This window comes from Taeniopygia guttata, chromosome 2 (genome assembly GCF_048771995.1).
Source record: "Taeniopygia guttata chromosome 2, bTaeGut7.mat, whole genome shotgun sequence".
Lineage (NCBI taxonomy): Eukaryota > Metazoa > Chordata > Aves > Passeriformes > Estrildidae > Taeniopygia > Taeniopygia guttata.
In genome coordinates this window covers 99,740,766-99,766,898 of record NC_133026.1, presented here as the reverse complement: position 1 = coordinate 99,766,898, position 26,133 = coordinate 99,740,766, and the positions used below count along the sequence as shown (strand labels likewise).

The 26,133-nt window shown below is 40.5% G+C and overlaps 3 protein-coding genes across 9 annotated transcripts in view; 1 reads left to right on the top strand and 2 right to left on the bottom strand.

Annotated features, from left to right (window-relative positions):
* GNAL (G protein subunit alpha L) overlaps positions 1-6,078 on the top strand; it is a 182,329-nt gene extending 176,251 nt beyond the window's left edge. For all 3 annotated transcript variants that reach the window (XM_030265954.4, XM_002189478.7, XM_072924488.1), the window contains exon 12: positions 943-6,078. In XM_030265954.4, the coding sequence (XP_030121814.1) occupies positions 943-1,089 (147 nt within the window). In that variant the 3' untranslated portion in view covers positions 1,090-6,078. The remainder of the gene's footprint in view (positions 1-942) is intronic.
* On the bottom strand, positions 4,192-15,287 carry MPPE1 (metallophosphoesterase 1). 5 transcript variants are annotated; one of them, XM_072924489.1, is made up of 10 exons: positions 15,013-15,287; positions 11,952-12,329; positions 11,479-11,587; positions 10,744-10,847; positions 10,131-10,211; positions 8,235-8,343; positions 7,250-7,321; positions 7,014-7,136; positions 6,080-6,220; positions 4,192-4,671 (listed from the first exon to the last, which is right to left on the bottom strand). In XM_072924489.1, the coding sequence occupies exons 2-10, from the start codon at positions 12,224-12,226 to the stop codon at positions 4,489-4,491; spliced, it is 1,197 nt and encodes a 398-aa protein (XP_072780590.1). In that variant the 5' UTR covers positions 12,227-12,329; positions 15,013-15,287; the 3' UTR covers positions 4,192-4,488. The 5 variants fall into 5 exon arrangements, with proteins under 5 accessions (XP_072780590.1, XP_072780591.1, XP_030121817.1 ...); XM_072924490.1 differs by lacking the exon at positions 15,013-15,287 and adding an exon at positions 14,721-14,978; XM_030265957.4 differs by lacking the exon at positions 15,013-15,287 and adding an exon at positions 14,734-14,978.
* Positions 15,288-16,521: 1,234 nt separating this feature from the next.
* On the bottom strand, positions 16,522-25,557 carry LOC121469266 (uncharacterized). Its single transcript, XM_072924298.1, has 8 exons — positions 25,537-25,557; positions 24,638-24,834; positions 24,021-24,443; positions 22,088-22,168; positions 20,123-20,213; positions 19,246-19,432; positions 18,272-18,369; positions 16,522-16,965 (listed from the first exon to the last, which is right to left on the bottom strand). The coding sequence occupies exons 1-8, from the start codon at positions 25,555-25,557 to the stop codon at positions 16,837-16,839; spliced, it is 1,227 nt and encodes a 408-aa protein (XP_072780399.1). The 3' UTR covers positions 16,522-16,836.
* Between the last annotated feature and the right edge of the window lie 576 nt (positions 25,558-26,133).

Here is a 26,133-nt window from a genome sequence, read left to right as displayed (position 1 = left end):
TTTAGCTATGTATAACAGTAATTATGATAGAAAATAGTTATAAAAATCATTATCCTAAAAAGCTGACCTTCTGCTTTCATGACATTTCATTTATATTCTGCAAGATCATCATCTAGAATGGATTTATATTTGTCAGTCCTACACTAATACAGAACAAAAATTAGGATTTTTTTTTTAGTATGTGTTTTAAGCTCTTGGGGAATTTTGATAAGATAACCATGGGCAAAGTGATCCTAGAGATTTAAGTTAGAACCTAAAAAGTTGTGCAGAAGCCTTGAGAAAATGTAATTCCACTTGGTCTGATGTTTACTGGGTTTGTGCATGCTTTATTACTCTAAGTGAACCCAGCCACTCTGGTTATAATTCCACCAAATTTTGGGTGCAGTGATGATACCAAGCCTTCAGCTGGCTTAATAGGTGTTCTAAGTGAAGGTAACTTGAGTGGCCCACACACTTCAAGAAGCAGAAGCAGTAGAATGCTGTTCTCTGCCACTGCTGGTTCTACAGCTGAGAGTGTTTCGGTTTTGTGCTGCAGATTTAAAAAAAGAGTTCAAGAATTTGCCACATGATGGCACCAAAAAAAGAAAACAATTCCTGGGGCAGCTGCATGGCAGGCTGCACAGCTGTCAGCAGCACAGATTTGGCTTGCACAGTGATGCACAAATGGCGACAGCCTGTGCAGCTAAGGATGGCATCCATGGCTCCCACAAAGGACTCTTGTGCTGACCCCAGTATCCATAATGTTTTGTAATCTTCATTTCAAATTTGTCATCCAGACTAACTAGACCACAGCCCTCCCTTCTTTTTGTTTACTTTTTTTAGTGATCTATATACTGATTTCCCAGGGTTCTTGGTTCCCTGCAAATCTGTAGACTGCTGAGATGTGAAACTTCTCACGGTATGGCACCTGATCCTTTTTATTTTTGCCTCCCTGTTCCACAGAGGATAAGTACAGCAAGTGGAGACGGCCGGCATTACTGCTACCCGCACTTCACATGTGCAGTGGACACAGAAAACATCCGCAGAGTGTTCAACGACTGTCGAGACATCATTCAGAGGATGCACCTCCGCCAGTACGAACTCTTGTGAGGGGGATCACCGTGGAACCTGTGGTTTTAAATTCTTTGCTTCTTACTCTTTCTCTTGATACTACCCCACACAGGGTGGAAGAATATACTATAGAAATGTCAGTCTCTTCACTTTGTTTACTTTTAATTGTTTAACCTTAAAGCTGATTTGAAGCAAGTTTGGGTTATTTTCCCTTCATGCTTTTTGGGACTATTTTTGTGCTTTATTTTGACATGCCACTTCTTCGTCATTCCACTAAGCCCTTTGGCTACCTCTGTTCCCTTAGGTTTTTGTTTTTTTAAAACTGAAAGTGACCTGCTAAATTTTTTCCAGTGGGTTAACCTCAGTTCAGACCGGTATGTCATCTGGATGACACTGAAGTCATACTATCCCTCTGTGTGGGTTTCCTTTTTAACATGACATTGAAGAGTACTTGATGGGTGAAAAAAAGATTAATGCACTTTGTATCAGGTTATTAAATACTGTTGAGGAAGTAGACACACAATGTAGCAGCACCACAATATTTATTACTCTGTCACAGTTTTTAGCATTTCTGAGTTGCAGGTCAACTGATAAAGTGACCTCCTCTTTTAAGCCGATACTGGCACAGGAAGTAGAGTAGATAATGAGAGGAACAGTGAAGACAAAGCAATTTTTCTGGGGTTTTGGAGCTAAGTGTCTCTGCACACCTCAGGCATTTGAATTACAGCTACTTTTCAGCCTGTTGCATCTAGGCAGAAAATTTACCACCCTCACTTACGTTATTTGTGCTGTCCACAAATGATCCTTTTAGTTCCGATCATTCTTGGACAATAGTCCTCTCCCTATATATATTTTTTTGTTTTACTGCTGGTTTATTATATTGTACAGACTGTAAAATGTAATATTATTTTGTACAACTTTATTGAAGAAAAATACTTGTAGAAGATCTTTGTGCCTTGATTATGGCTGTACCTGTAAAATGAGCTAAGATGTAAGTATGTTTTTGATTGCGCTGTACAGCTTGATGTCAACCTTACCTGCAGCAGTGACTGGAGGTAAGAACTTTATCTGTAGAGTTTAGGGGTTTTTTTCTGGTTTATATAAAAATGCTCTTTAGTATAAAAATTATAAATTATGCAAATTAACCACTTACCTTTCCAAGTAAGGTATTACAGTCACCGGATGTTGCAGCAAACATGCCTTTCTCTTTTGAAGTCTCAGCTTTAAAACATTGGAATTCATTCAAGTGTCCAAATTGCAACCTGGTGTTGTTTTAATGGGAAACGAGGATTTATTTTATTTTTCTTTTTTCTTTTCCTTTTTTTTTTCTTTTTTTCTTTTGTCCTTTATATTTAGAAAATATGTTTGGTAATTCTTTGGTCATTCATAGAACTTCACAATTGCACAGACCGATTGTGAATGTGTAAAGCACCATTATATAGAGCTCTTCAATCTTTGTACCAACAGCGGCTTTCATTGTGCAAGTAAATAGCAAGAAAGAAGATAAGAAAAAAAAAAGGTGTAAAAACCCTTGTGTCTGGCCTAAGAGAATTACAAGATGACATTTTTATTTCTCTTTTAATAAAGAGACACATTAGAAAATTATTTTATTTTAACTATTGTAGAATCAAAATGTGTGAATATTTCTCAAACTTGAATAATTTATGCAAATGACATTCTCAAAACAAGTTGTGGTACAGTACAATATATAAAAAGCAAGAATTGCTGTAGCAATAAGGCATGTCCTTTTTAGTAACTATAACACTGCTTTATATTTTATACATAGGTGTTTTATGTCTGTGACTATATACTTTTCCTGTGTCCAAGATAACCTGTACAAATGTCTAAAATTACAGTTGCAATAACAGAAACCTAGAGAAGTGTTAGACTACATTACTTTATAGAATGTTTTACCACACTTTGGACCATTCCCCCCACTTCATTTTAAATTTAGGGAGAGATGAAGAGCTAACACAGTCCCCACACTGGCATATAAATCAGCAGGTTTTATTAACTTTTTACTGTATTGTTATTATTTATAAACTCCAGTCAGTCATCTTTTTAAAATCAGATTGCAGTCCAATTGAGAACTTGTTTCCAGCTGAATATAAAACAACCTCATTTTAGAAAGCATAGCAGACCATTTTCTCTTCCCAGAAATCTCTACGTTCAATTTAGTTATATTTCCCAAAAAGTGAAAGGCTGGTTGGAATAAGCTAACAGTAAACAGAATTCTCTTACTTCTCATGCCAAAGAAAGTAACTGAATAAAAAAAGATAGTACTTTTTCTTTTTTTTTTAACTAGCCCCAGCCCAGGAGCTCAGGTTAGAGCTCCCAGCCTCTGCAGCAACATCAGCAGGAAAACTGGTCCTGGTGTGACGTAGTCCCTCTGTTTTTTCTGGGGTGGGTGGGGAGCAGCAGAAGGTTTGTCCCACCTTCCCCCACACACTGGATATGCTGAGCTCAGATTTTATCTTTGTGGCACAGCTGGTGGCCTCTGCCTCCCCAAAGAGGAGCACTGCAGTTCAAAATGTAACACTACACAGAAGTCAACAGAACTTGTGGAATGTAAAATAAGGTGCATTCCTATCCCTGGCTGTAGACTGAGGGCTGAGGCATAGGATAATGTTACTGCAGCTGTATTTGACCTTCCTTCTTCCAGGAGATTGGCAACTGGAGGGCCCCTCACCACACAGATCTCTGGGATGCAATAGGGCCCTCATTTTTTAAGCTCATCATAGCATATCTTTTTGAAAGCAGCAGCTTGAGGTGTCACCCTAATTTTTTTTAAGCAATTTTCAAGTGTGTATCAGCAAACTGGGTCCTCGAGCTTCTTCCCTGTGTTGTCTGGTAGATGGATAACTGCAAATTATAGTCAGCTAACAATTTACTGTATCAGGAACCAGAAGACTTCTTGTCCCAGACCACAGTCCCTTACACATGACAGTCCTTTACACACTCTAAAAGGTCACAGAAATCCACATCTCTCAGTGCTGATGCATCCAGATTCTGCCTGACCCTAACAAACACAAGTATGACATGTGAAGGGCCATGCAGCAATAAGAGAAACATTTCCAGTTTGCAAGATTCAGCCTCCACCAGGGTAAGACACAAGTGCAGACAAGTGATGAGGCTATAGGATTTACATAATGTACAGTTACACTTTTAATATACATATTTGATACAAAAATTATAGCAGGAAAAGGACTCATTTGATTGTCGAATACAGTATTTTTGTACAGCATGAAACGTTCATTTCAGTTAATTATTTATCCTGTAGTAGTCATATCAGCTGTATAGGACTTCTATGGTATGTGTAAATGCAACCTGCCTTCAGACTAGCAATCAAATTAGGTCATTTGCTGGCATGAATATAGTCTGATGTTTGACTGTTCTCAGCTTTGGTATTTCAGTGACTGAATGCAGATGTCTGGCTCTTCATACTGCTTTATGCTTACTGATTAAACGCTGAGCAAAATAAAATGGTGGAGTGAGAAGCTGAACATGAGCTAGTACCAGGATCACAAGCAGAGCACCTGCTGCACAGTAGATAGTGAAGACTCTGCTCTCAAATGGAAGGAAGCATTTTTGGAGGGAGAATTCAGTTGTTGTTATGCTGCCCTGGAAAAGAAATTAAGACTGTCACCTTGCTGTGTTACAGTGGGTTCTGAATCTGGAGTGAACACCACAGCTGTCAGATCTCCAATTTCTAAATCCCTGTGTTGGGTGATAAGGGTTGGGGCCAGTTTCCTAGTACCAGTGCCTTCTCCAGGGGGCTGAAGAGTCCATACCTTGTGGTGCTGGGCACTAACTGGAATAGTCACCAGGCCAACAGCCCAGAGGCCAATCTTCCCGTCTCGCATAAACAAAGAGCTGGGCTCCTCATCTGACTTGCCTTCAAGAGAAGCCTAACTTTAGCTGCTGCAAATCCACCTGAAAGGAGCCTTTCCAGGCTAAAGTTGGGTTTTGTGAATGAGCCCCTTCCTTCCCGCCAAGCCTTCCTCCTTACCCAGTACATGCTGCAAAAACACACGTTGGCTAATCCAAATTAGGAATAGGAACTTCAGCAACAAAGAATTTTGTTGAGTTTTGGTTTGACTTTGCAGTTTAAATTAAAGTTTACAGCAGATTGAGGCTGAGGAGTTAAAACAGTAGTGAAGAGGATGCCACTTTAATTAGCCAACCTCTTGTTTTGCAGTGAAGATGCGCTGTCTGGCATCTTGTGTGTGTGCAGTTTGAAGGCAGCTACTCTCAGGACTATGAAACAAACAGAACTACTTTCAACAACAAATATTTACAGTTGCATAAAATTAATTTAAACATATGGGGTTATCTGTGTATTAAGCAGCCTAAACTCAACAGCAGTAAAACATACATAAAAGATTTCCCCCTCCAAGTCACAGACTATTCTGTAAACAGATTGTAGGTTTTGCTTCTTACTCCAAGTTTCTAAGAGTTCTGGTTTATTTTTGAACTGGGGAACTAATTGATTTACCTCTAAGGATATACTGAGCACTGGAACTGCCTGCACAAGTATAACCAACACACTGTATAAAATGTGAACTGGCAATGAGGAGGCAGACTGTGGGCACGTCACACTTTCACTGCATTAATGTACATGTTTGAAAACCATGATCACCATGCAAAAGGGTTTGAGGTGGATACAGTCTTGTTTTCATAGTTGGTAAATCAGCCAAGCCAAACTGGTCTTTCTACTGTTCAGTGCACAATACTGATTATTTTTACAAGTCAATAGTTTACAGTGCACCCTCTTTCTAAGAAAATGTACCCAGATACGAATTAGGTCTTTAGCAGCATTGCTTTGTACCACACAGAACATGTGGCTCCCACAGATGTACTTTATAAAGTGGATGCAGTGTACTGAGTGGGTTGGGTGGGTAGGCAGTTTTTTTTTTTTTATTATTTTTCGTTTTTACAGGTAGAATCAGTTTTAAAATATAGCTGACTGCCATGTTGATTTATCTATGAAAGTTATCTGACAAAAATAAAAAAAAAAATTAAAACTTACCATGATGAAACTAGGGTTGTTTCTATTCCTCCAACTGAATGACGGGACACTGATTTCTGGAATTTTCCCTGCGTGCAGCACTTCACAAGCACTATGAGTGTGCCCACTGAGAATCAAACGGGGCTGAAACCACCATAGCAGCTAGAACACAAAATAGCAAAGCACAAAAATTAAGTCACAGCTAAAAAGAAATTGAACTTAAAACCCCCTTTTTTTTCCTGTGAACATTATGGCAATTCTCATATTCTTACAAAGTTTTTTCTATTAACTTCTGTTTTGCAGTAAGAAATCTGTTGGTATTGCAATATCAGTCACACCCATTTAGCCCTGATCCCAAGTACTGGGCTTTTTTTTTTTTTTTCAAACAGCTCAAAAGAACAAAGGCAACAGCATGCTGTGGGCTGTGGATATCACAAAGAGAAAAACTTTGAGTTTAGTAAAGCAATGCTATTTTCTTGTCTAAGGAAAATTTGTAATGACAATCTTTGAGTGAAGATGTGTATGCAGAAGGAAAGAAACAATGGCCATTAGGTTTTTGGGGAATACTTTAAATTTTCTTGTAGTTACTAATTCAGCAGAAATTATGCTTTCAATGTGTTGGGAAACTGTGGCTTCATACCAGGTATATCAGTAATTTACACAGTACAGAAAGTACAGAATGCTGAAGTGGAGGCAATGGCAGCACAGCAGATTTAAGAGTGCCAAGACTTAGGAGCTGTACCTGGGAAACCTGGCAGGACCAAGGCCATGATGGTGAGGATCCTCAGGGGAACAGCTCTAACAAGCATCCTCTCCCAGGCCTCATTAGACAGGAGCAGCTGTGCTCTGTTTGTCTCAGCCAAAAGCCTTACCACAATTTTTTAATCCATTTATATCTATAGTCATGTCCCTCTCTCACCCACCCCCTGCCACTCAAGTTCCCAAGAAATCAAACCTTTTGTGATGCCTCTTGAGACAGTACATCATACTTTTCTTTAAAGGGGATGTTTTTCTCCTCTGGAGGAGCAGAATCTTCTCCAGTGCATTCAGCATCACTTTTCCGATACAGAGGGTAATGCTGGGAGAAATTAAAAGCAAGGATTAGTTGTTAATGATCCAGCCTTTCTGGAACAGTAATAAATCCACAAAAACAACATTTCGATATGTTGCCTCACCCCACCTCTAACACACCTGTAAAAGGATGGGTTCTGAAACTGGAAGCTTTTCCACATCACTGCATCTTTTGTTGGAATGACTTGGTTTCTGTGAACAAAATCAAGCCATATAGAAGGGATGAAGGTAATTAAGCAAAGTCTAGGTTTTAAGTGGTTAGGAAAGGTGGGGTTGTTGTTGAATTTGGTTTTTTATTAGGCAGTTTAGCTCAGGTAATACTACCCACTGTATGAACTCCCAGGAGTTTTACTGTGGACTGGTGAAACTCCCCATTCTGTACATGCTGTAAATACAGCTGTGCTCTTTCTGACTGTGAGGCCTTAAGTTTTAGCCTTTGTATTTTTCAGATTCTATGCTGCTTGAGTGTGTAGTTTTGAGCTTCATCAACTGCAGAAAGCAGCAGCAGGACCTCTGCACCAACAAGACAAAGGAGTTTGAGGGCAGCCCAAGGGAGATAGTCTGGCAATTTTTGCACTGGGAGCTGGTTTCCTGATTAACTGCCTGCCCAGTCAGTCATGCTGCCTACTGTGCATCCAGTCAGCCTATGAAAAAGGGAAGAGGAAGGAAATACAAGAAGTAATTTGGTATGATTTTAAAATACAATTAAAACACTACTAGGGTACAAGGAAAGGATTGTAGCAGAATCGGGAAACTAAAAGAATATGCTTGAAGGCTATAAAACAGAATAAAATGCAGGATTATGTATCTGAAGTCAAAGGAAGGGTTACAGAACTTCTACCATTGCTCCAAACAGGAAATGACACTCTGTTGGCAGCACTGACAAGGAAGCTGACACCATTAGTGCTAAGCAACACTGTTAATAGTTAAGTAAACATGGTTAAGAGGGATATGAACCAGAGAAAGACTTGCTAACAAGTTGCACTATGAATTGGAGCAGATTTTTTCGGGAGAGTCTGGTTGTATCCTGGCTATGCTACAGTATCAGCATTCCCATTGTGGCAGAGGAGTCGGTGGCTGTAATCTGATTTTAATAATCTCTTACCTGCTGGGAGCAATTCAGTTTGTGAGAAAGTGCCACAAGTTTTGCCTCTGAGGTACGGCAGACAGCACAGCCATCACCCTCCATGGCTACACTGTTCACTAGAACAAAGCTGGAAAATACCAGGGGGTGGGCAAAAAGAAGTGGGGAGGACAGGAAGGCATTTGTTGTTCAGGTACAAGTGTCGGATAAACTTCATTTGATAAACTGCAAGTGTTCCCAAGTTGGACACAGCTCAACAAAGCAGCAGAATGTAACAGCTCCTGAAATCATGTGTTACAAATCCTCCTCTGAGTATCTGTACCACAGCCATATCTCTGCCTGGTTGGCTCCTTTATACAGTTGTTAATTAGGTTGCACAGCGTACCTTATGCTTCATGCTTACACTAAAGATTTTTTTTATATTTTAATAGACACTTAAGTTGTATTCTAGTGGAATGTTAGAAGTTCATCACTAAACTAAATTCTGAGGGAAAGGAGAACTTGCTTCTCTCCCCACACAGTTTAGATCTCAGAGACAGAATTGGAGACACTGAATTTCTTCAGAACAACTAGAAAGCAGAACAGCACTGCATTTGAGTGACTGCCCTGAACAAGCTCCGTTTTGTACTTTGCAGTCTCTGCCACACAAAACAAGATTTTATTCTTAATAGAAGGTTTCCCTGTACATTCAAATCAGCTTAAGTTCTGCCACAAGATTCACACCCATTTAGTCACACAGTCAGCTTGAGATACATCCCCAGTTTAATTCAGTCTGTTTAATAGACAAAAAGAATCTGAATTCCTTCACTTAAGAGATACTTGTCAATAGTAAAACAAAAATTAATTCTCTTTTAGCATTCAGCTGCTTTTATACCACAGATTTGTTGTAAAACAGTTTATTTAGGAGTATTTCTTTTAGGAGTATTAATAGCACAGGTCACTGCAGTTAATGGATACCAGACATGCAATCTGCAACTGCATAAAAGAATTCTGCTGTGCTGTTTTATCAAAGGAGACATGGAAATGTTCCTTAGTAATTACTTTTTTAACAGTTGAAATACATATCTTGAGGACCCAGCATCAGAGATCTTCCTAAAATAGACACAATCATTTCCACACCTGTTCAGAATTTTTAATTAAACATTTATATGTTTGCTTAATTAAGGGAACCGGTGTAAACCTGTAGGTTTTGAATCTCACATTTCCACAAGTGAGTACAACCCAAGGGCACACGTGCCAAACACGGAGTGGCAATGGGCTTTCCCTTCCCATTGAATCCCATGTTGAATCTGAGACTTCATTCCCTTCCCATGTTGAATCTGAGACATCAACACCTTTCCACAAACCCAGTAGTGCGTTCCCTCTTGGGGTTCCTGCACGGTGTCTGGAGGTAGCAGAGCACACAGCAGCCACGTGCAGGCACGGGGACACAGCTGTGAGAACAAACTGCGCCGAGCGAGGTCTGCCCTAAGCCAAAACCAGCTCGAGTATTATTACCCCACCTTGTGGAAAAACTGCAGACACACAACTGCTGTGTTTCCGAATTCCTCAAACAAGGGTTAAATTCTGCAGACTAAAGAAGTTATTAAAATTAATGAAACTCCTAATTTGTAAACACAGAGGGGGTTGGTTCATGGTTTTTTATCCTGCTATGTTTACAGCCATGGCTCATTACCAGCTGCAAGGAAGTATAAAGGCAGACCAGAGAAATGGATTCTGACTCTACAGTACTTTTCCATTTAAAAGGAAATTGTTACACTTTATATAGCTCTAAGTACAGCTTCCTGTCCATATCAAACTACAGATTTGTACAAAGTGTTTGGGGTTTAATACATCATAAGGTAGATATTAAAAAAAAAAAGGCCTTAAGTGAAGCATTCCCATACTATTTCATTAGAAAAAAATAAATATACTCACTTTATTCCTTTCCGAGTTATCAGCTTTCCTGAAGTAAAGTTGAAAACCTTTTCAAATCTATTTACTTTGTAAGTAGTCATTCTGTGTCACAGAGCAAAAATACAACTAAGGTAAGAAACTGCCATCAGAACTCAGCTGACACAGTTGCTTACAGTTTGCTGACCATTCATGCAGCTTACTGCTCCATTATCCAGCTCACACGATCATTCAGGAAACTCACAGGGATGGTCTGACACCTCTTGTGTCCTCCAGCCCCTCCCATCAGTACAAGCACCCGCAGAGTGAGGGCACTTACACTCTCCTGTGCTAACAGGAGTGGAAATACGCTCAGGTGCCTTTCTAAGAAGGAGACCCAATGCAAGGAAAAGCAGCTTCAAGAATTCCATGCCAGTGCAGAAGGATCAGCTCTGAACAACCCTCATATGGCCAGAGAAGCATAAACCTGTTTTGTGCACAGGCCTTACTCTAAATTACAACCCTTTCTAATTTGATCATGATCAAAAAGTTTCCATATAACCACAAAGCAGGTCCCTCAGACCCAGCACCAGTTACTGTGGGCATGCTGACATTTCATTCTTGGCACTTGAGTACTCCTGTCACTGACAAGACTCACTCGTAATGAAATCCGATGTCATGATTCCCAGCGATGACCACCAGCTCTGTAAAAGCTGAATGCCTGAACATTTTCCAGAACCTCCTGACATCATCTGCCCAGGCCTGCAGGAAAAAGCCAGAAGAAATTAGTGCATCAGAGGCTTTGTAGTGGGTTTGCAAGGCAAGGTTTTGGTACTTGAGGGGCTGCAGGGGTGGATTCTGTGGGAGCCTTCCCTGTGTCCTACGTAGCCAATGCCAGTCAGCTCCAAGATGGACCCACCGCTGGCCAAGGCTGATAGTGCCTCTGGGATAACAGGTTTAGGAAGGTGGCAAAAAAGGGAACTCTGCAACTGCAGTCAGAGAGAGGAGTGAGCATTTGTGAGAGGAAGAGCCCTGCAGACACCAAGGTCAGTAAACGAGGCAGGTCTATTTGTATTTTCTCTCCCCTCTCCAGCCAGGGCAGCTTTGTTGGGCACTGGGCATCCAGCCAGGGTCAGCCCATCACAAGCATATAACACAGAAGAACAAAATCAGATATTTACATTTTTAAAGTTTTATAGGAGGCACAAAACTGTCAAGGTACTTCCAAAAATGAGGGAGAATCACAATATTTCAACTCCTGTCTGAAAAACTAGAAACTTCTACCAACAGGCCAACTGTAGCACTATTAAACAAAGCCTTGCATACCTAATCTGCTTCCATTTCCTTCAAGAAATCCTCATTTATTGAAACAAGACAGCTGATGATGTCCTACCTGAGGTGAGCTCCATTTTCCTTCATCAAAAACATCTCCCAGAATAAAAACAATATCTGGCTGCAGTAACCATAAGGCAGTTTGGAAAGATCTCTCCATTTGCCATTCCCTAAAAGGTAAATCCAGAACCAGTTATCACAGCCTTACCTCTGGATACTCAGCTCTGAATACAGAGACACAGCCTGGCAACAGGAATGGGAAACTGGCTCTTACACACTGAAATATGAAAATATATTATGAAATCTAAATTAAATACTTAGAAATCAGGTGTAAGAACAGTAGGTGCATCTTACCTGGTGGGTATTGTGATACAATCAGGACCAAGACATGCCAGAAGTAATACCAGCTTATTTATTTTTTCATTACACTTCTAATGAATTGCTGTTTTATAGAACAGTGAATTATTATCCCTTTAGCTACTACCAAAAACTCTAAAACTGGCTAGAGATTATTAAAAAAAAAATAATAGTTACCTTCTTAGCTTATCCAGCCAATGTCCTTTGATTTCACCAAGTAGGTGTGTATCAGCTAAAATTATAGCCTTTAGGACTGAAGCTGAAGTCTCTTTTTCAGTCATGTGAGCTCCACCTTTCACATTTGGCCATCGGCATTGAAGTATCACCACATAGTAAATTAAAAATTCACAAAATATTAACACTGAGCTGACAAAGCACAAAAGTTTCAGCAGAAAACAGAGCCTCCTCTTCAGAGGGAGATTTTTCACAGCAGTCGAGCTAGAACTCAGCATTGCAGTACCAGCATAAGACAATGGCTCAAGTTTTCCTCTCTCAGATGAAAATAGCTTGGGCTACTCAAAGGATCACCTTGGGCTTTTTGTCAGCACAAAACTCCTGTGGATAAAATACAAAATAAAATATTCATTGAGTCAGCATTCTCTGCGGAAAGCTACCATGCAAGGCCTACAGTGTTAGCTTCTTGTCACCCTGAAAGGCTTGGGAATATGTAAGTGACCTAAAGAACCAAGTTCTCCTCCAGGCACACAGATGGTCAGCTGAGCACAGAGCTGCACTCACTCCCACCAGCACCAAGGAAAGCAGATTACAGCCAGCCAGGATCTTGGTGCATGATGCTTTTTTAAGAATGTCACAGTGAAAACACTATGAGTGAGGGTCAGATGTAGGTAAAGACAGAGCTCAGCTTGAACAGCAGCTGCAACAAAGAAAAGAAATCCATTAGGATCTATATAGAGCCACTGAGGTTGGAAAAGAACTTCAAGACTGAGTCCAAGCCTTAGCCCAGCACTGCCAAGTCCACCACTAAACCATGTCCCTAGGTGCCACATCCATACATCTTTTAGATATCTGCAGGAATTGTGACTCCTCCACTTCCCTGGGCAGCCTGGTCCAATACAGGACTACCCTTCCAGTGAAGAAATTTTTCCTAGTATCCAGTCTAAACCTCCACTGGCAAACTTGTGGCCACTTCCTCTTGTCCCATCACTTATTTGAGAGAACAGACCAACACCCCCCTGGCTACAGCCTAATTTCAAGTAGTACAGGCTAATTTCAGCCTCCTTTTCTCCGGGCTAAACAACTCTCAGAGGACATCTGGCACAAGTGCAGAACATGACTGCACCAGATCAATAGCATTATCACCTTTAATATGATTCATTGTAATCCCCAAGAACCAAGGGCAATTTACTATCCCAGAACAAGTTTACAGGACGTTTCCAGGAACACGGGCACAGACACACAGGTAAGTAATAATGCTGCTTCATTTCTGACAAGAGGAAAACAAGAAACATCTAAGTCTCAGAAAAAAGAAACTTCACTGCAGCTGTAGAGAAACAGTTAATGAGCCCAAATTGGTGAGATAACTGTATTTTCTGCTTTGTTGCCTTGGATACCTTGTAACCTAAACAGAGAATTTACCCTTTTGAAACTCGAGTGTTTTTTTCTGTTTCTTCCACAGCCCTTAGCAAGAACACTTTTTCAGGGTAAGTGCCCACAAGAAAGTATCCCAGCTGAGAGAACAGAGGCACCAGCCCTTACTCTCCAATGAAATCCCTCAGCTTCCAGGTCTCAGGATTTCAGTCTGAAGAGCACTGCAGGTCTGAAAGCCCTGCCCTTTAAAGGTAAACAGTGTAGCATGATCACAGTAAAAGAGACTCCAGGGCACCTATAGAGGTGCTGCTTCACAGGCTCAGGAAGAACTTCCAGAGAAATACACAAAATGTGGTCCCCCACCCAACAACGGGATTGCAATTTTGCTTTCTACAATAGAAAAAAAATCCTAATTTAGGACTAATATCCAAGATGTGAGCAATTACTGAACACAGTATTAAGTGATAAGCAGACCAAGACTGAATTAGCTAAATCTGACTACAGCTGTGAATATTTGGTACCTTTGAAAATTTATACTCCACATATCAGGAAAACTGGGACAAAATTACAAATCCACACAAAATGAGTGAATTATTTCTAAAATCTCGGCCTCAGTTACATGCACAACACAGAACAAAATCAAATTCTTTCACTGTCCTATGAACTAGTTCATTTGATTTATGTCTCATGGAAAGTGAATACTGACACATGATCATTATATTATTTTTCCAACCAAAACCTCTATTTGATAATAGCCACTTATTTGCAAACATAGGCTTCCCTTATCAGCACTACAAAGTACTTATTTGAGACAAAGCACCATTAGCCTGCACCATGAAATATTTCTAATAAGCATTATCAAACAGCAGCATGACTAATACTTAATTACCTGGAATTCAGTTCTACCTTAACTTGGTTTAGCAGGAAAAAGCCACTGGCCAAATGTCACAATTCCACAGTATGTGGAACTACAGACATAGACTGATTAACCTATTTAATACTCATCTTGCCTGCACTTTAACTAGCAAACAAAATAACATCACCTTTCTTGTACATCTCACAAGGAGGAAAGATCAAAGCAGAGGTATCTTCTAACTGGCACAGCAACAAGGACAAAAAGGCAAACTCTTATCCAAAGAGTGTTATTATCCACAAATTTATATGGCTTTATCCTGCAAATAAAGAAATAGTGCATATTTGGAAGCAGACTTTGGTAGTCTGAGACAGTCTCCTCTTCCAATAAAAACGGAATTAATTTGAACAAGAAAATGCCAGTAAGTTATTTAATTTGCATTAGCCATGTCCAGAAAATAAATAAATAAATTAATTAATTAATTGAAATCACAGCTTCAAGAGCAAACTGATACCGTCAAGTTAAAAAAAAAAAAAAATCCACACCAACAAACCAAACCTGCAGTCAGTAGAATATAAAAATATCTTCAAAGCAAAACTGCCATTTTCAAAAGTCTCAAGCAGCAACAGACACAATCAATGCCACAGAGCTGGTCACTTTCACATGCATTCCTCCTCCGGCGCTTCTGCCGCTAATTGTTACTGTTTGGGGGCTTGTGCCGCAGATGTGGAACTTGCCGGAGGTGCCCCATCTGCACCCTACACCGCCAGCGTTCCTGATAGTGAAAGGAAAAGCGGAAAGGGAAATGAAAAAAGAAAAAAAAAAAAAAAACCCAACCTCATAGAAAGTCAGCGATGCAGATCGAGCCGAAAGACAGCTCCTACTACTGGCTGAGAGGAACCCCTGCCCCTCGCTCTGCCGCCTGCCAGCCCCGGGCCGCTCCTCCGCGCCCGTCCCGTCCCCGCCGAGCTCCGCGGGGCTCACCCGCTGCTGTGCGGCTCCGCGCGTCGCCGCCGCACCCCGCACACGGCTCCTGATTCCCGTTACAGCAGATTTCCTCACCAGAGCTGGGAGACCTTAGCTGTGGGAAAAGACTGAAGGATTCCTCAGTTTCTTGTTCTGCACGGCATTTAAAAATCAGCCTGTGGACCAGATAATTACTGAATCATTTAACAACGGGACCAAAGTTTAAATATGCTGAAAGTGTAACTTTACAGCACAACACTGCGGGGGAAAAGACTCCAGTAACTAGCACTGCTTCCTTCTCCAGCATTCATGTTTATCTTACTCATTAGCAAATGTTATAAACAATTTTGCATTTATAATTTTCTGTTATACATGCTATCCTCCTTTTCTTCCATTAGGTTTACTGGCAACACAGATTTGCACTGCTGCTCTTCTGTTTCCCTTCCCCATCTCTTGTTCAGAACACGATCCAGCTTTAATTCACAACGAGCGAAGAAAGAAACAAGGGAACACAGTGGTCTACAGCCAGAGCAGGCACAAGTTCTACCCTATCACTTAGTGAATATGCAACTTTGAACACCACATACGCTTTGAAGGAAATTTCTTTATTAAACTACAACTGCATAAAACTGTCCTAACAAACCAAGTGGGACATGAGAGTCTTAATCCTACACCTAGTCCTATCCCTCAGGAGTGTCCATGCATTTTTATGAAGCTAAAGAAGATGTATTAGTTTATAAGCAAGCTAAGTCTTTCTACCCTAAGCAGTTTTCACTCAACTCTACCACCAGAATGTCACAAAGGTAGAGATCTACACCTTTCAGAAAAATACAGTTCTGTAATGTAACTATGTTAAACTTCCGTGGAATGTCATTACAAACATGTTTCATGGAATGCCATTACAAATCTCCCAAGGTTCTGCAAGCTACACATGTAACTGGGAGTTGTCTCTTTTCATTCCTGCTCACCCTCCCTGAAGCAACACAACATTTCTGCCTTGGGGACTGTGACTTTCTGCACTCCCACTTTCCTTTTCAGCTCTTCAAATACCAGAGTTCTTTGAGTACCTCACTCTTGAATCAAGAAAGAGCTTCTGAGGAATTCTTCTTTTGATGATGCAAAATGCTCTGAATACACTTTCCAATTCTGAACAATAAATCTTTCCTTCATCCACAATTTTTCACTTATTATTTGGATTGACAAAAAATTCCAAGCAGTGATTTAACATTTTTCTTTTAAGAAACCCCTCTGCAATAATTTAATGATAGAATTAATTTCTGTTTGCATTAGCACATCCTTAGGACTGACATTCACGCACACTGACCAATCTACACTGATCCTTTGATTTTATGTAGCTTACAGAAAGGATAAATTGGGAAATTCTGCAAGATAAAACTATTTTATTTTATTCCCATAAACACCCACAACCAGAATATATTCTGCAAGTGTGAAAGAGATGGCTTTGAAACTTGGTTGAAATTATGGAGATCAAAGCTTATTTAAATATATATCAAAAAAACCAAAAAAAAATCAAGGTCACAAAATACAACATTTCCAAGTACTTGTCACATTGAGATCACATTACTGAATCTATATTATCAAACTACGGTACCACTTAAGCAATGGGAGGTTTAAATGTTGCAGTAATTATAACAAATATGTAGAAACTCTACCTGGCATTAAATTACCCAGTAGTTACAAATGTGCTGTAAAAGGAAGTCCATATATTACACTTATTTGTTTCAAGCATTTTTCATACTCATTGTTCAGTTTCACAGATTCCTGTACAGCATGTTTTAGATCTTCTACCTCTTCAAAAAAATCCTAGAAAAACCCAAAAATATTCACTTTAAATTTTTTTTCAAATACATTCTCAGTAAGAGCTAATCAGCAGTTAAGTAATTCCCATGTTCAAAGACACTTTCTATATTTTCACCAGTGTATGGCTGAGTTATGCGAACACAGCTATGGTGAGATACAGCAATCAACTACAACCTTAGGTAATAATTTAATAACTTATGTCCTGAACACACAAGCAGAGTTCAAGTTATGTTAGAGGCTGGAATACAGACTAATAGTAGGAAAGACCCATTGTAAAAAGGAAAATTATGGATTTACCAGACAGCTACAAAATGGCAGTGCAATATGACAAGGGAATAATGTGACATTCTGATCCTTTGTAAGTCATAAATTGTTGGGAAATATATGGACAGAAGAGTATAATCACCCAAGACTTTGTTTCACCAATCCTTGAATGTTCTAGCTACCGTATCTACCTACAACCACCTATATTTGACATTCTCTTCCCTATTCTTCCAGCACTTTTTAAATGAACAGCTGCATACGTATAACACACAGCACCTTAAAACTACCTTTAAAAGAGATCACTGATAAAAAGCCACAACCTCAGGTTTATGTATCTCTCCTGCAAGATGAAGCTCTCACCCACTCATTGTCCCTGATTCCCAAGGACAGGATCTAGAACTCACCCTGGCTTAATGTTCTGCAAGTTACACATCCAATGAACTATCACCCTCTTTTACTGTTACCCCTACAATTAATACCATAATGTTATTTAGTTGGGGAGAAAGGAGTGCAAGCTAAGAAAAGAGATTCTTAAAAAAAAAAAAAAATCAAAAAAAAATCACAACAAAACAAAAAGACCTGAGGAACAAGGAACATGCAAAAATCAGTTTAAACAGTTTGCTGCTGAAAATAAAACCTTATGTCAGTACATTAAACTGAGTCGTCTATAGTTAGGTAAGATCTCATAATCTTGTTACATAACTTTAAGAATTACCAAATGTTCACATTTTCACTTTTTACACCTATAGAGCTAACAAAAAAATCAAAGCCCCTGCCCTCCCTAAACTTGGAGTCCTGTCAGAGGCATAACTTTGACATGTTTAAGTTCAAGAGAAAACAGTCTTCCTTAGCTGAGCAGCCCTTTAGGACATGAATGCTTCAAGGAGTCATTAATTTCCATCTCTCTCAAAATGCTATACACTGCGGTTTTTTATGTATTTTACTTGATAACAACATATGTTCAGCTTAAAGAAGTTTCAGCTCAGGCAGAAAAGTTAGCTTTTCAAAAATCTCCTACTGTTAGGCTTGTCTTAAAATAAATTACCTTGTCTAATCCAGCTAATTCATTTTTTAGTGCTCTCTTTTCTGCAGATAACTTTCTATTTTCTTTCTTCAGCTTTTTAATCTTCTTCAACAATAGCTCTGTATTCAAATGAAAAAATGTAGAGTTCAACCATTACAGTCAACCTCCCCCTCATATGAATCATATTACAGCTAAAGAGCTGCCTCCTTTTGTGATACTAGAAAATTATAGTTCAGCTTCTTAAAGTACCTTTTTCATACAGTGATTTATTCTTAAAAACTGGCCCAGCATATTCCCAGGTAATATGAAAGATGGCAGGATCAGCCAGTTGGATAATCTTGATCTGCTGGATTCTTAGATGTGAGATTATTTTACAATCCACAAACACACATCATATGCCTTGATTATCTTTTCCTGGCTTATGAGAGGGTCACATCAGCCCTTACTGATAGCACATTTCCTGAAAATTATGCCTACATTATATGATCTCATCCATCTCTTTTCTATGCTTTGAAGTGGAAGAGGATCACGCCTTAAATTCTGGATTTACTTATGAAAGGAGGAACATATTGAAACCAGCTCTGTCCAGGCTTGCCCAACATTTTAAGGCTAAAACCAGGTTATTCTGTGTCTCAGTGTCTGAAAACCAAAGGCTGGTGCAGCAAACATTATTACTAAGAGATCTGCACAGACACATCTTACTAGAATAAATACCAGCACTAAATACAGCCACGAACCCCACCTCTGATTACAACAATGGATCAGTTTCAGAAAAAGAGAAAACAGCAAACATTTATCACAAACAAATGCAAGGAGGAATCCTAGATTACAAAATGCCATTTTTACATGACAGGTCTTCAAAAATGAAAAAAATATTTTAGGTAGTGCTGGTTGAAGGAGAAATAGCCTGGAGGGGTCTCTAGATCAGAAATAAAATGCATTGTCTCTGCTGGGCGTATGGGAAGGAACATCATCAGAATAAACTGTACCATTACCTAAATATCTACTGCAACAGGCTTCCTTCTCTGCAGAAATGTCCCTGTGAGAAGTTATTCCTTCCTCTGGGGTTTGACTTCGTTTTCCAGAAGCAGCACTAGTTTTCCAAGAAACCTTTTTACATTCCAGTTGCTTAATTTTTTGCCTCTGCTCTTGAAGACTATGTTCTAGCTCATTAATTTTAATCTGTCAAGAAAATCTTTTTTAAATGCATAGAAAAAATGCAGTTCAACTGAATACAACTGGAAACATAACCCAAAGGCAAACCTAGAGCTTTTCAAATTGCTGATTTAAAAACTACATTCACCCAAAATGTCTGGAAGGAGAAAAAGCAAAGCACAGATGAGGAAATTAGACTGGTCAGCTGCAATGCTCACTCCATGCCTGAAGAGGCAATACCCTCCTGAAGCTTCTAGAACTGCTCCTGACCACACAACCCTACCTTGGCTCCAGTTATGATGCCAGACTCTTTGCATAGCAGGGTCACGGACCTTGCTATCCAAAAGAACATACTTTGTCTTCATCTGGTTTGCCTTCTGCTGAATTTCTGAGAAAAATCAGCTCATGACACATGCAGAAAAATACCAGGGCTGGTGAAAAAGAGGTCACAAGGTGCATATACAATTGGAAGGAGGGGTAGGCGGATGAGTAAAGAGAAAAGCAAGGGAAGGGAAGACAGCTTTCTGCTACAGACACACCAGTGACAGAGTTCACTTTTAAAGGAAACTACAGTCTACCTTCCAGTATCCCTGTCATGAGAAACTAAGTATAAAAACAAAAGCATGGTCTCCTTTCACAAATTTAAGAATTTCTTTTCAGTCTCCCTAAAAGCTTATGTTTGGCTGATAGAAACCAACTCCAACAAATTCTACTTACAGTGAGATATTTAATTGCTTCACTTTGCTCCTTGTTTGTTTTGGCTTCTTTCACATAACGTTTCTGTAGCTCATTATACATCTGAAGCAGTCTAAAAGAGAAATGCATAAATTGCTGTAAAACATGAAAGACAAAAAAATGTGGCATCATTTATGGTAAAAGTATTAGAGGTGCCCCACAGAGATCACTTGGCCTGTAGCTGTGCTGCAGAGATTCGTAATAGAAATATTTAAGATGGCAGTGAATGAAATGTGACTGTCAACACAGAAAGAGAAAGCATCAGAAAATAACAGCAAAGCAAGTTAAAAGAATGGTTTGTATGGATGGCAAAGAACCCTTTTTACTCAACCAGACTGAGGACCCCGTTGTTTTTGTCCAGCATACATGGCCACACTCCAATGAAACCTCAGTGCAAATCACTCTTTGAGGGAAGACAGCAGCAACAGGAGGCTGGCAGTGACTTTGCAGCATGTCAAATACAGCATTCCTCTCCCCATTAGCACAACAGGAATAGCAAAAGGACACTCCTAAAGGATTTTTAAAAGTTTGTCCAGCACCAATCAAGAACCCATGATGAGGACACATGAGGCAGTTCCCAGCTCTCTGTGTTGCACAAAACATCTCATTGCTTCCAAGTGTGTGGGTGTGAGGATATGAGTGAATGAAATCTATGTGAAAATGAGTGGGTAAAATAAATGTCAAATAAACAGATTAGGGCTGTTACCTTTCCCTCAAATATTATTTTGCATAGAGTTCTGCTGTACTACTTTCTTACCACATTTCATAGCATTCAGCCAACATACACAAGGCCCACAATTTAGCCGATGGACATGAGCAGACATTTTTCCTATTTTTTTTTAGGAATTACAGTAAGAGCTGCCATTCACAGTAAGTCATGACGGCACAGCACAAGCAGGATGAGCAATACTGTAGCACAGCACAGCTTTGTGAAAGAACACACAAAGAGATGCTGGAAAAAAAGCTAGGTCGAGTTATCTACATGCAAAATAACACAGGCAGGTACAGCACTCAATTCACAGACTAACTTGGACTTCTTCTACATGAGCACCTAACTAGGAACTCAGTTTGAGCCCAGAGCCAGTCACCCAGCCTTCCTAGGTAGCTACCCAGCTTGCAAAGAGAGTCCAGCACATTGTAAATATATTTAAAAAAAAAAAAAAAGAAAAAAAAAAAAGAGAGAGAGAAAAAGGGTCTTCTACAGCCACCTAAAACCACTAAAAACAGGGCACTTGGCCAAAGAGCAACTGAGATCTGTGTAAGATCCACATTTATGTAAGTGGACAAAAAGCAGCCTTTGAAGGGGTGAGCAGCCTAGAATTTTATGATCAAGTCATAGAGGGATGGAGCAATATTTTACGTAGCTTGCCTAGTTGTTAAAATGGTCCAGTATATTTTTTCTTAAAGACAAAATTGTACCTTTTGCATTAGAAAAGCAGTTACAAGAGTTTAATTCTATCACTTATTGGCAAACTACAGTAAGTAGTGGCTCAACTCTGAAGTTATTAGACTGAAAAGCAGAACTGCTTCTCTAGCTCATCTCAAAACCAGACTATAAATTTTATATGCACAAAACAGTGAGCAGTATAAAATGAGCTGAGAAAGGTTCCACAAAATAGAAGTGAAACCACAAAGGCTCTAGGTTAAAATAATCTACAAAAAAGATCATATGTCTGCACACAAACACATGAAGGAGGTTCCCAGCTCATTTAATTCCTCTCAATGTACTACCTAAGAAAGAAATACATTTTGCTCTTTGCTTGGTGCTCTTTTCAAGTTTAATCCAAGATTTTGTAGTTATTTTTAAAATGTGAATGATTTCCCATTGTTTCAAAGGCTGAAAGCCACTTGCATAACAGCTTAAAAAAATCAACTGACTTAACCATGAACATTTTCTACACTACAGAGAAGAATAATTCTGTGAAGAAGCAGCTTCCAAGAACTCACCTGACGCTGTCAGTCTCTAGAACCCGATCCTTGCTGTCGCCACCCTTATGCCATAAATGTGTTTCTGTTTGAACCTGAACACTTAATTGAAACAAACACAACAGCTTCATAAAAGCATACTTCACCAATTTAACTTAATTAAACAAAGCAACTGAAAAAGGCCAAGTTACTTTTTAGATTGATTTTATGGTAGAGGTTTCCAGGCAGGATCATAAATGCACCAAAACTTAAGCCTTGGAAGATTTTTGTGAACCGGTGTATAAATCCTGGCAGGACACTCTCCAAACCAGAGGCACTACAGTTTTTCAGGTCCTTAGGTTCTAAATCTTTTAAACAGCATTTATTTTACTCAACTTATCTTTATCTTACCTATCTTTTTCTTTTGTTTCCAAGAGAGAGTGTACTGGCTAAGCAGAAGTATTACTTTTTGATATTAAAACAGTTTCTTTCACTACAATAAATTTTGTACAAGGTGCCCCAGCTCCTTTGTTTCTCTAAAGGCCCCCAGCATTTTTCACCCCAACACCTTCTTCACAGATGGCTCCTCAAAATACAGATACCAGATATAGCCTAGCTCATCTTAAGGACATGCAAATAAATGTCCTGAAATGCTGCACTTCTTGTGATGCAAAAGAGAAATGTTTGACAATCCTTACTCTCTGCTTGTGCCACAGGCATGCATTAACTGCTGCAGATGCAGTTGTTCTTGGATCTGACCCAGATTCCTTTCTAGCTCCTTATTTTTTATGTGTAGTTTTTTCACCTTCTTGACTAACTGCTCATTTTCCTCAGTGAGCTGAAAAGGAAGCGAATTCAAAAACAAAAAAACAAGGAAAATTTTCAAATCAAATGTTAATTAAGTTGATAACACTTCAAATTAAAACTCTCCCCCAAAAACTTTACTAGTTTTCCTAAACCATAGAAGCATCTAAAAGGAAAAATGGCAGGAAAAACAACTGGGTTCAAAATTTTAAGAACATTTGACTACAACAAAGGTCCTTTAACAGGTATCTATTAAACATGTCTAATATAACTTCATAATTCATTAAGGAACGTAGGGAACTGGTTTTGCATTTAAAATTAATCACAGAGGGACAAAGCACCCAAGTTATAGTCCTAAACTACCAACATCAGCTCTGCAACTAAGATGGTGTTTATTTTTTACTTAACCTCACCAGAGACAAAAAGACAGCCGCACTGGCTGAACTTCTTGCACGCATGTCTGCTGGACCTTGCCCAACAGTATGAAGTCATATATATATAAAATATATATATATATATATATATAATGGTAATATGAGGCAATATATAACTAGAATAATTTTGTGTATATAACTATATGTATATATGTTAATTAATGTGTATATATATTGATATACACATTAATAATATATTAATAATATATATTATGTAAATAATATATATAACAATATATATTAATTAATAGATTAATTAACGTGTATATATTATATATAAGATATAAAGCTCTATATATATATAAGCTATATATAAGCTATATTTTATATATATGCATATATATAATACATGTAACTATGTATTTATAGTTACATATATATATAACATATATAACTATAGTGTATACATATATCTAGGATATGTGTGTGTGCATGTGTGTATATATGTATGAACGTATATAAAACTATTTGATATGTGTGTATATATATATATATATATATATATATATATATATGTATGTACACATGTATATACACATATACACACATATATATGTAAGTATATTGCTTTATCCTACAGGGTACTGAGTATAGGCGATGCCCTGGGCCAGCCCCGAGCCCCGCGCTGCGCTCTCAGCCTGAGCTCGGCGCCGAAGGCAAACCCGGCCCAGCCGGGCCCCCCGCGCCCTGCCGGGCATTCCCGGGCCGGGGCGCCCGGGAGCAGGGGCCGCACTCACTTGGAGGCACCTGTGGACGTCGGGCAGGGCCATGGCGAGCGCTGGGCAGCGGGCAGGATGGGCAGGGACGGGCCCCGGGACAGGCCGGGAGGAGCCCAGGATAGGCCGTGACGGGCCCCAGGATAGGCCGGGATAGGCCGCTGGGGTAGGCCGGGATGGGTGGGACGAGCCCCGGGATGGGCGGGACGGGCCCGGGATAGGCCGGGACGAGCCCCGGGATGGGCGGTGAGCAGGGACGTAAGAGCCGAGCGCCCGGCGTGTGCGGCCCGGGAGCGGAGCTGCTCCCAAGCCCGGGGCGCGCTCCGGCCCCGGCACCGGCACCGGCTGGGAGTCCCCGCGGGCGGCGAGGAGACACCCCCGTCAGTCCCAGCCAGTCCCAGCGAGGAGACACCCCCGTCAGTCCCTTTCAGTCCCAGCCAGCCCCTGTTCAGTTGTCACGAGTGCTATTGGCAGGTTCACTTGTGCGTGTGATCCTCAGGTTGGCCTGCGCAGGGCCAGGTGCTGCACTCGATGATGCTGCTGGGCCCCTTCCATCTCAGCACATTCTGTGACTTTCTGTGGCTTTCTGTCACAGGCACCGACCGGGGGGGATTGAGAACTCTGCCGGCCGCACATACACGGATACACCAACACACGCCAAGTGAGGGATCGCTGCCAAAGCAGGTTCTGCATCTCCCCCCATCACCACAGGTAAAGGCTGTCCCAGTGACATCCCCTGGCAGGAGACAGCAGCGTGCCGGGTAATGTGTCCTCGGTACTGGTGGTGCTTGCTCTTGCTGCTGCTTGCCGGGCGTTGCCCTTTGTGTATAAATATCTAAAGGAAAGGTGCCCAAGAGGATGGAGCCAGGCTCATCTCGGTGGTGCCAAGCAATAGGACAAGAGGCAATGGGCACAAACTGACCTGCAGAAAGTTCCACTAGGGTATGAGGAAGAACTTCTTTACTGTGGGGTGACCACATCTCTCTCTCTCCACACTCCAGAGAGATGTGGAGTCTCCTTCACAGGAGATATTTGAGAACCATCTGGACACAATCCTGTTCTGTGTGCTCTGGTATGGCCCCACTTGAGCAAGGAGGTTGGAGCAGATGACCCACTGTGATCCCTTCCAGCCTAACTCAGTCTGTGATTCTGTGATTTAGATTTTTTATTTTTCTGGTATTCTTGGCAGACTAGGCTGCAGGGCACACAGGCAGGACAAAAGTATTCCACCCTCAGGACTGGACCTTACAGACACCATACCAACAGCAGGCACTCACCAGCCACAGGAAGAGCAGCTAAACAGCAAGACTGACAGACTGACCCAAAGCAGTGATTATTGCCTGCTAGTCTTCCAAACCTTTGTTAGTGGCAGTTTAAAATCTTTCCTGTTCCTCTCTCATTCACTAGGTCTTCTCTTGTTTTCTGCATCTCCTGTCTTTGTACAAAATCTTGTCTCAATCATTTCTTAAAGCACATCACATTTCCTTCTTCTCTTCTTTTTTTTCTTTTTGTCTTATGAAATGTTACCAGATGCTACCTGCCCCTCCATCTTGACCATGTCGCCTACCTGATTGCAGTACCTGGCAAATTTTGCATAGAACCAATCACAAAATCATAGAATGCTAAGGGTTGAAAGGGGTCTTTGAAGATTATCTAGTCCCAAACCTGCTGCCCTGTGCAGGCATACCTCCCACCAGCCCAGGTTGCTCAGAGCCCTATTCAACCTGACCTTGAACACCAGCCAGGGCTGGGACATCCACAACCTCTCTGGATAACCTGTTCCAGTGCCTCACCACCCTCACAGTAAAGAACTTCTTCCTAATATCCAGCCTAAATTTCCCCTTTCAATTTGGATTCATTACTCCTTGTCCTATCACTACCATTCCTGACAGGCCCCCTGGATACTGGCAGGTTGCTGTGAGGTCTGAAGAGCCCCAGTGTTCTCAGCCTGCTGTGCCTGGGAAGAGGGTGTGGACAGACAGGAGCTCATCACTGCCTGCTTTGAGCTGACAGTTCAAAGAAAACATGGCAGGAGACAGGTCAGGTTGGGCAGCAAGCAGGAACTGGAACTGTAATCAGATTAAGGGAAGTGTCACACACCTCTGGCTCCAAGGCACAACTTGGCATCTCTCCT

Excerpts from the sequence above, each read along its gene's own strand:
- MPPE1 (XM_072924489.1), bottom strand. The coding sequence starts at position 12,226 with ATGCTGAGTTCTAGCTCGACTGCTGTGAAAAATCTCCCTCTGAAGAGG. Across the intron at positions 7,137-7,249 it reads CAGAACCCATCCTTTTACAG|CATTACCCTCTGTATCGGAA; the intron begins GTGTGTTAGAGG and ends AATTTCTCCCAG. Across the intron at positions 6,221-7,013 it reads CTCAAGAGGCATCACAAAAG|CTGCTATGGTGGTTTCAGCC; the intron begins GTTTGATTTCTT and ends TTTGTGTTCTAG.
- LOC121469266 (XM_072924298.1), bottom strand. The coding sequence starts at position 25,557 with ATGGTCAAGATGGAGGGGCAG. Across the intron at positions 22,169-24,020 it reads ACGTCCACAGGTGCCTCCAA|TGTTCAGGTTCAAACAGAAA; the intron begins GTGAGTGCGGCC and ends GTTTCAATTAAG. Across the intron at positions 20,214-22,087 it reads CTAGAGACTGACAGCGTCAG|ACTGCTTCAGATGTATAATG; the intron begins GTGAGTTCTTGG and ends TTTCTCTTTTAG.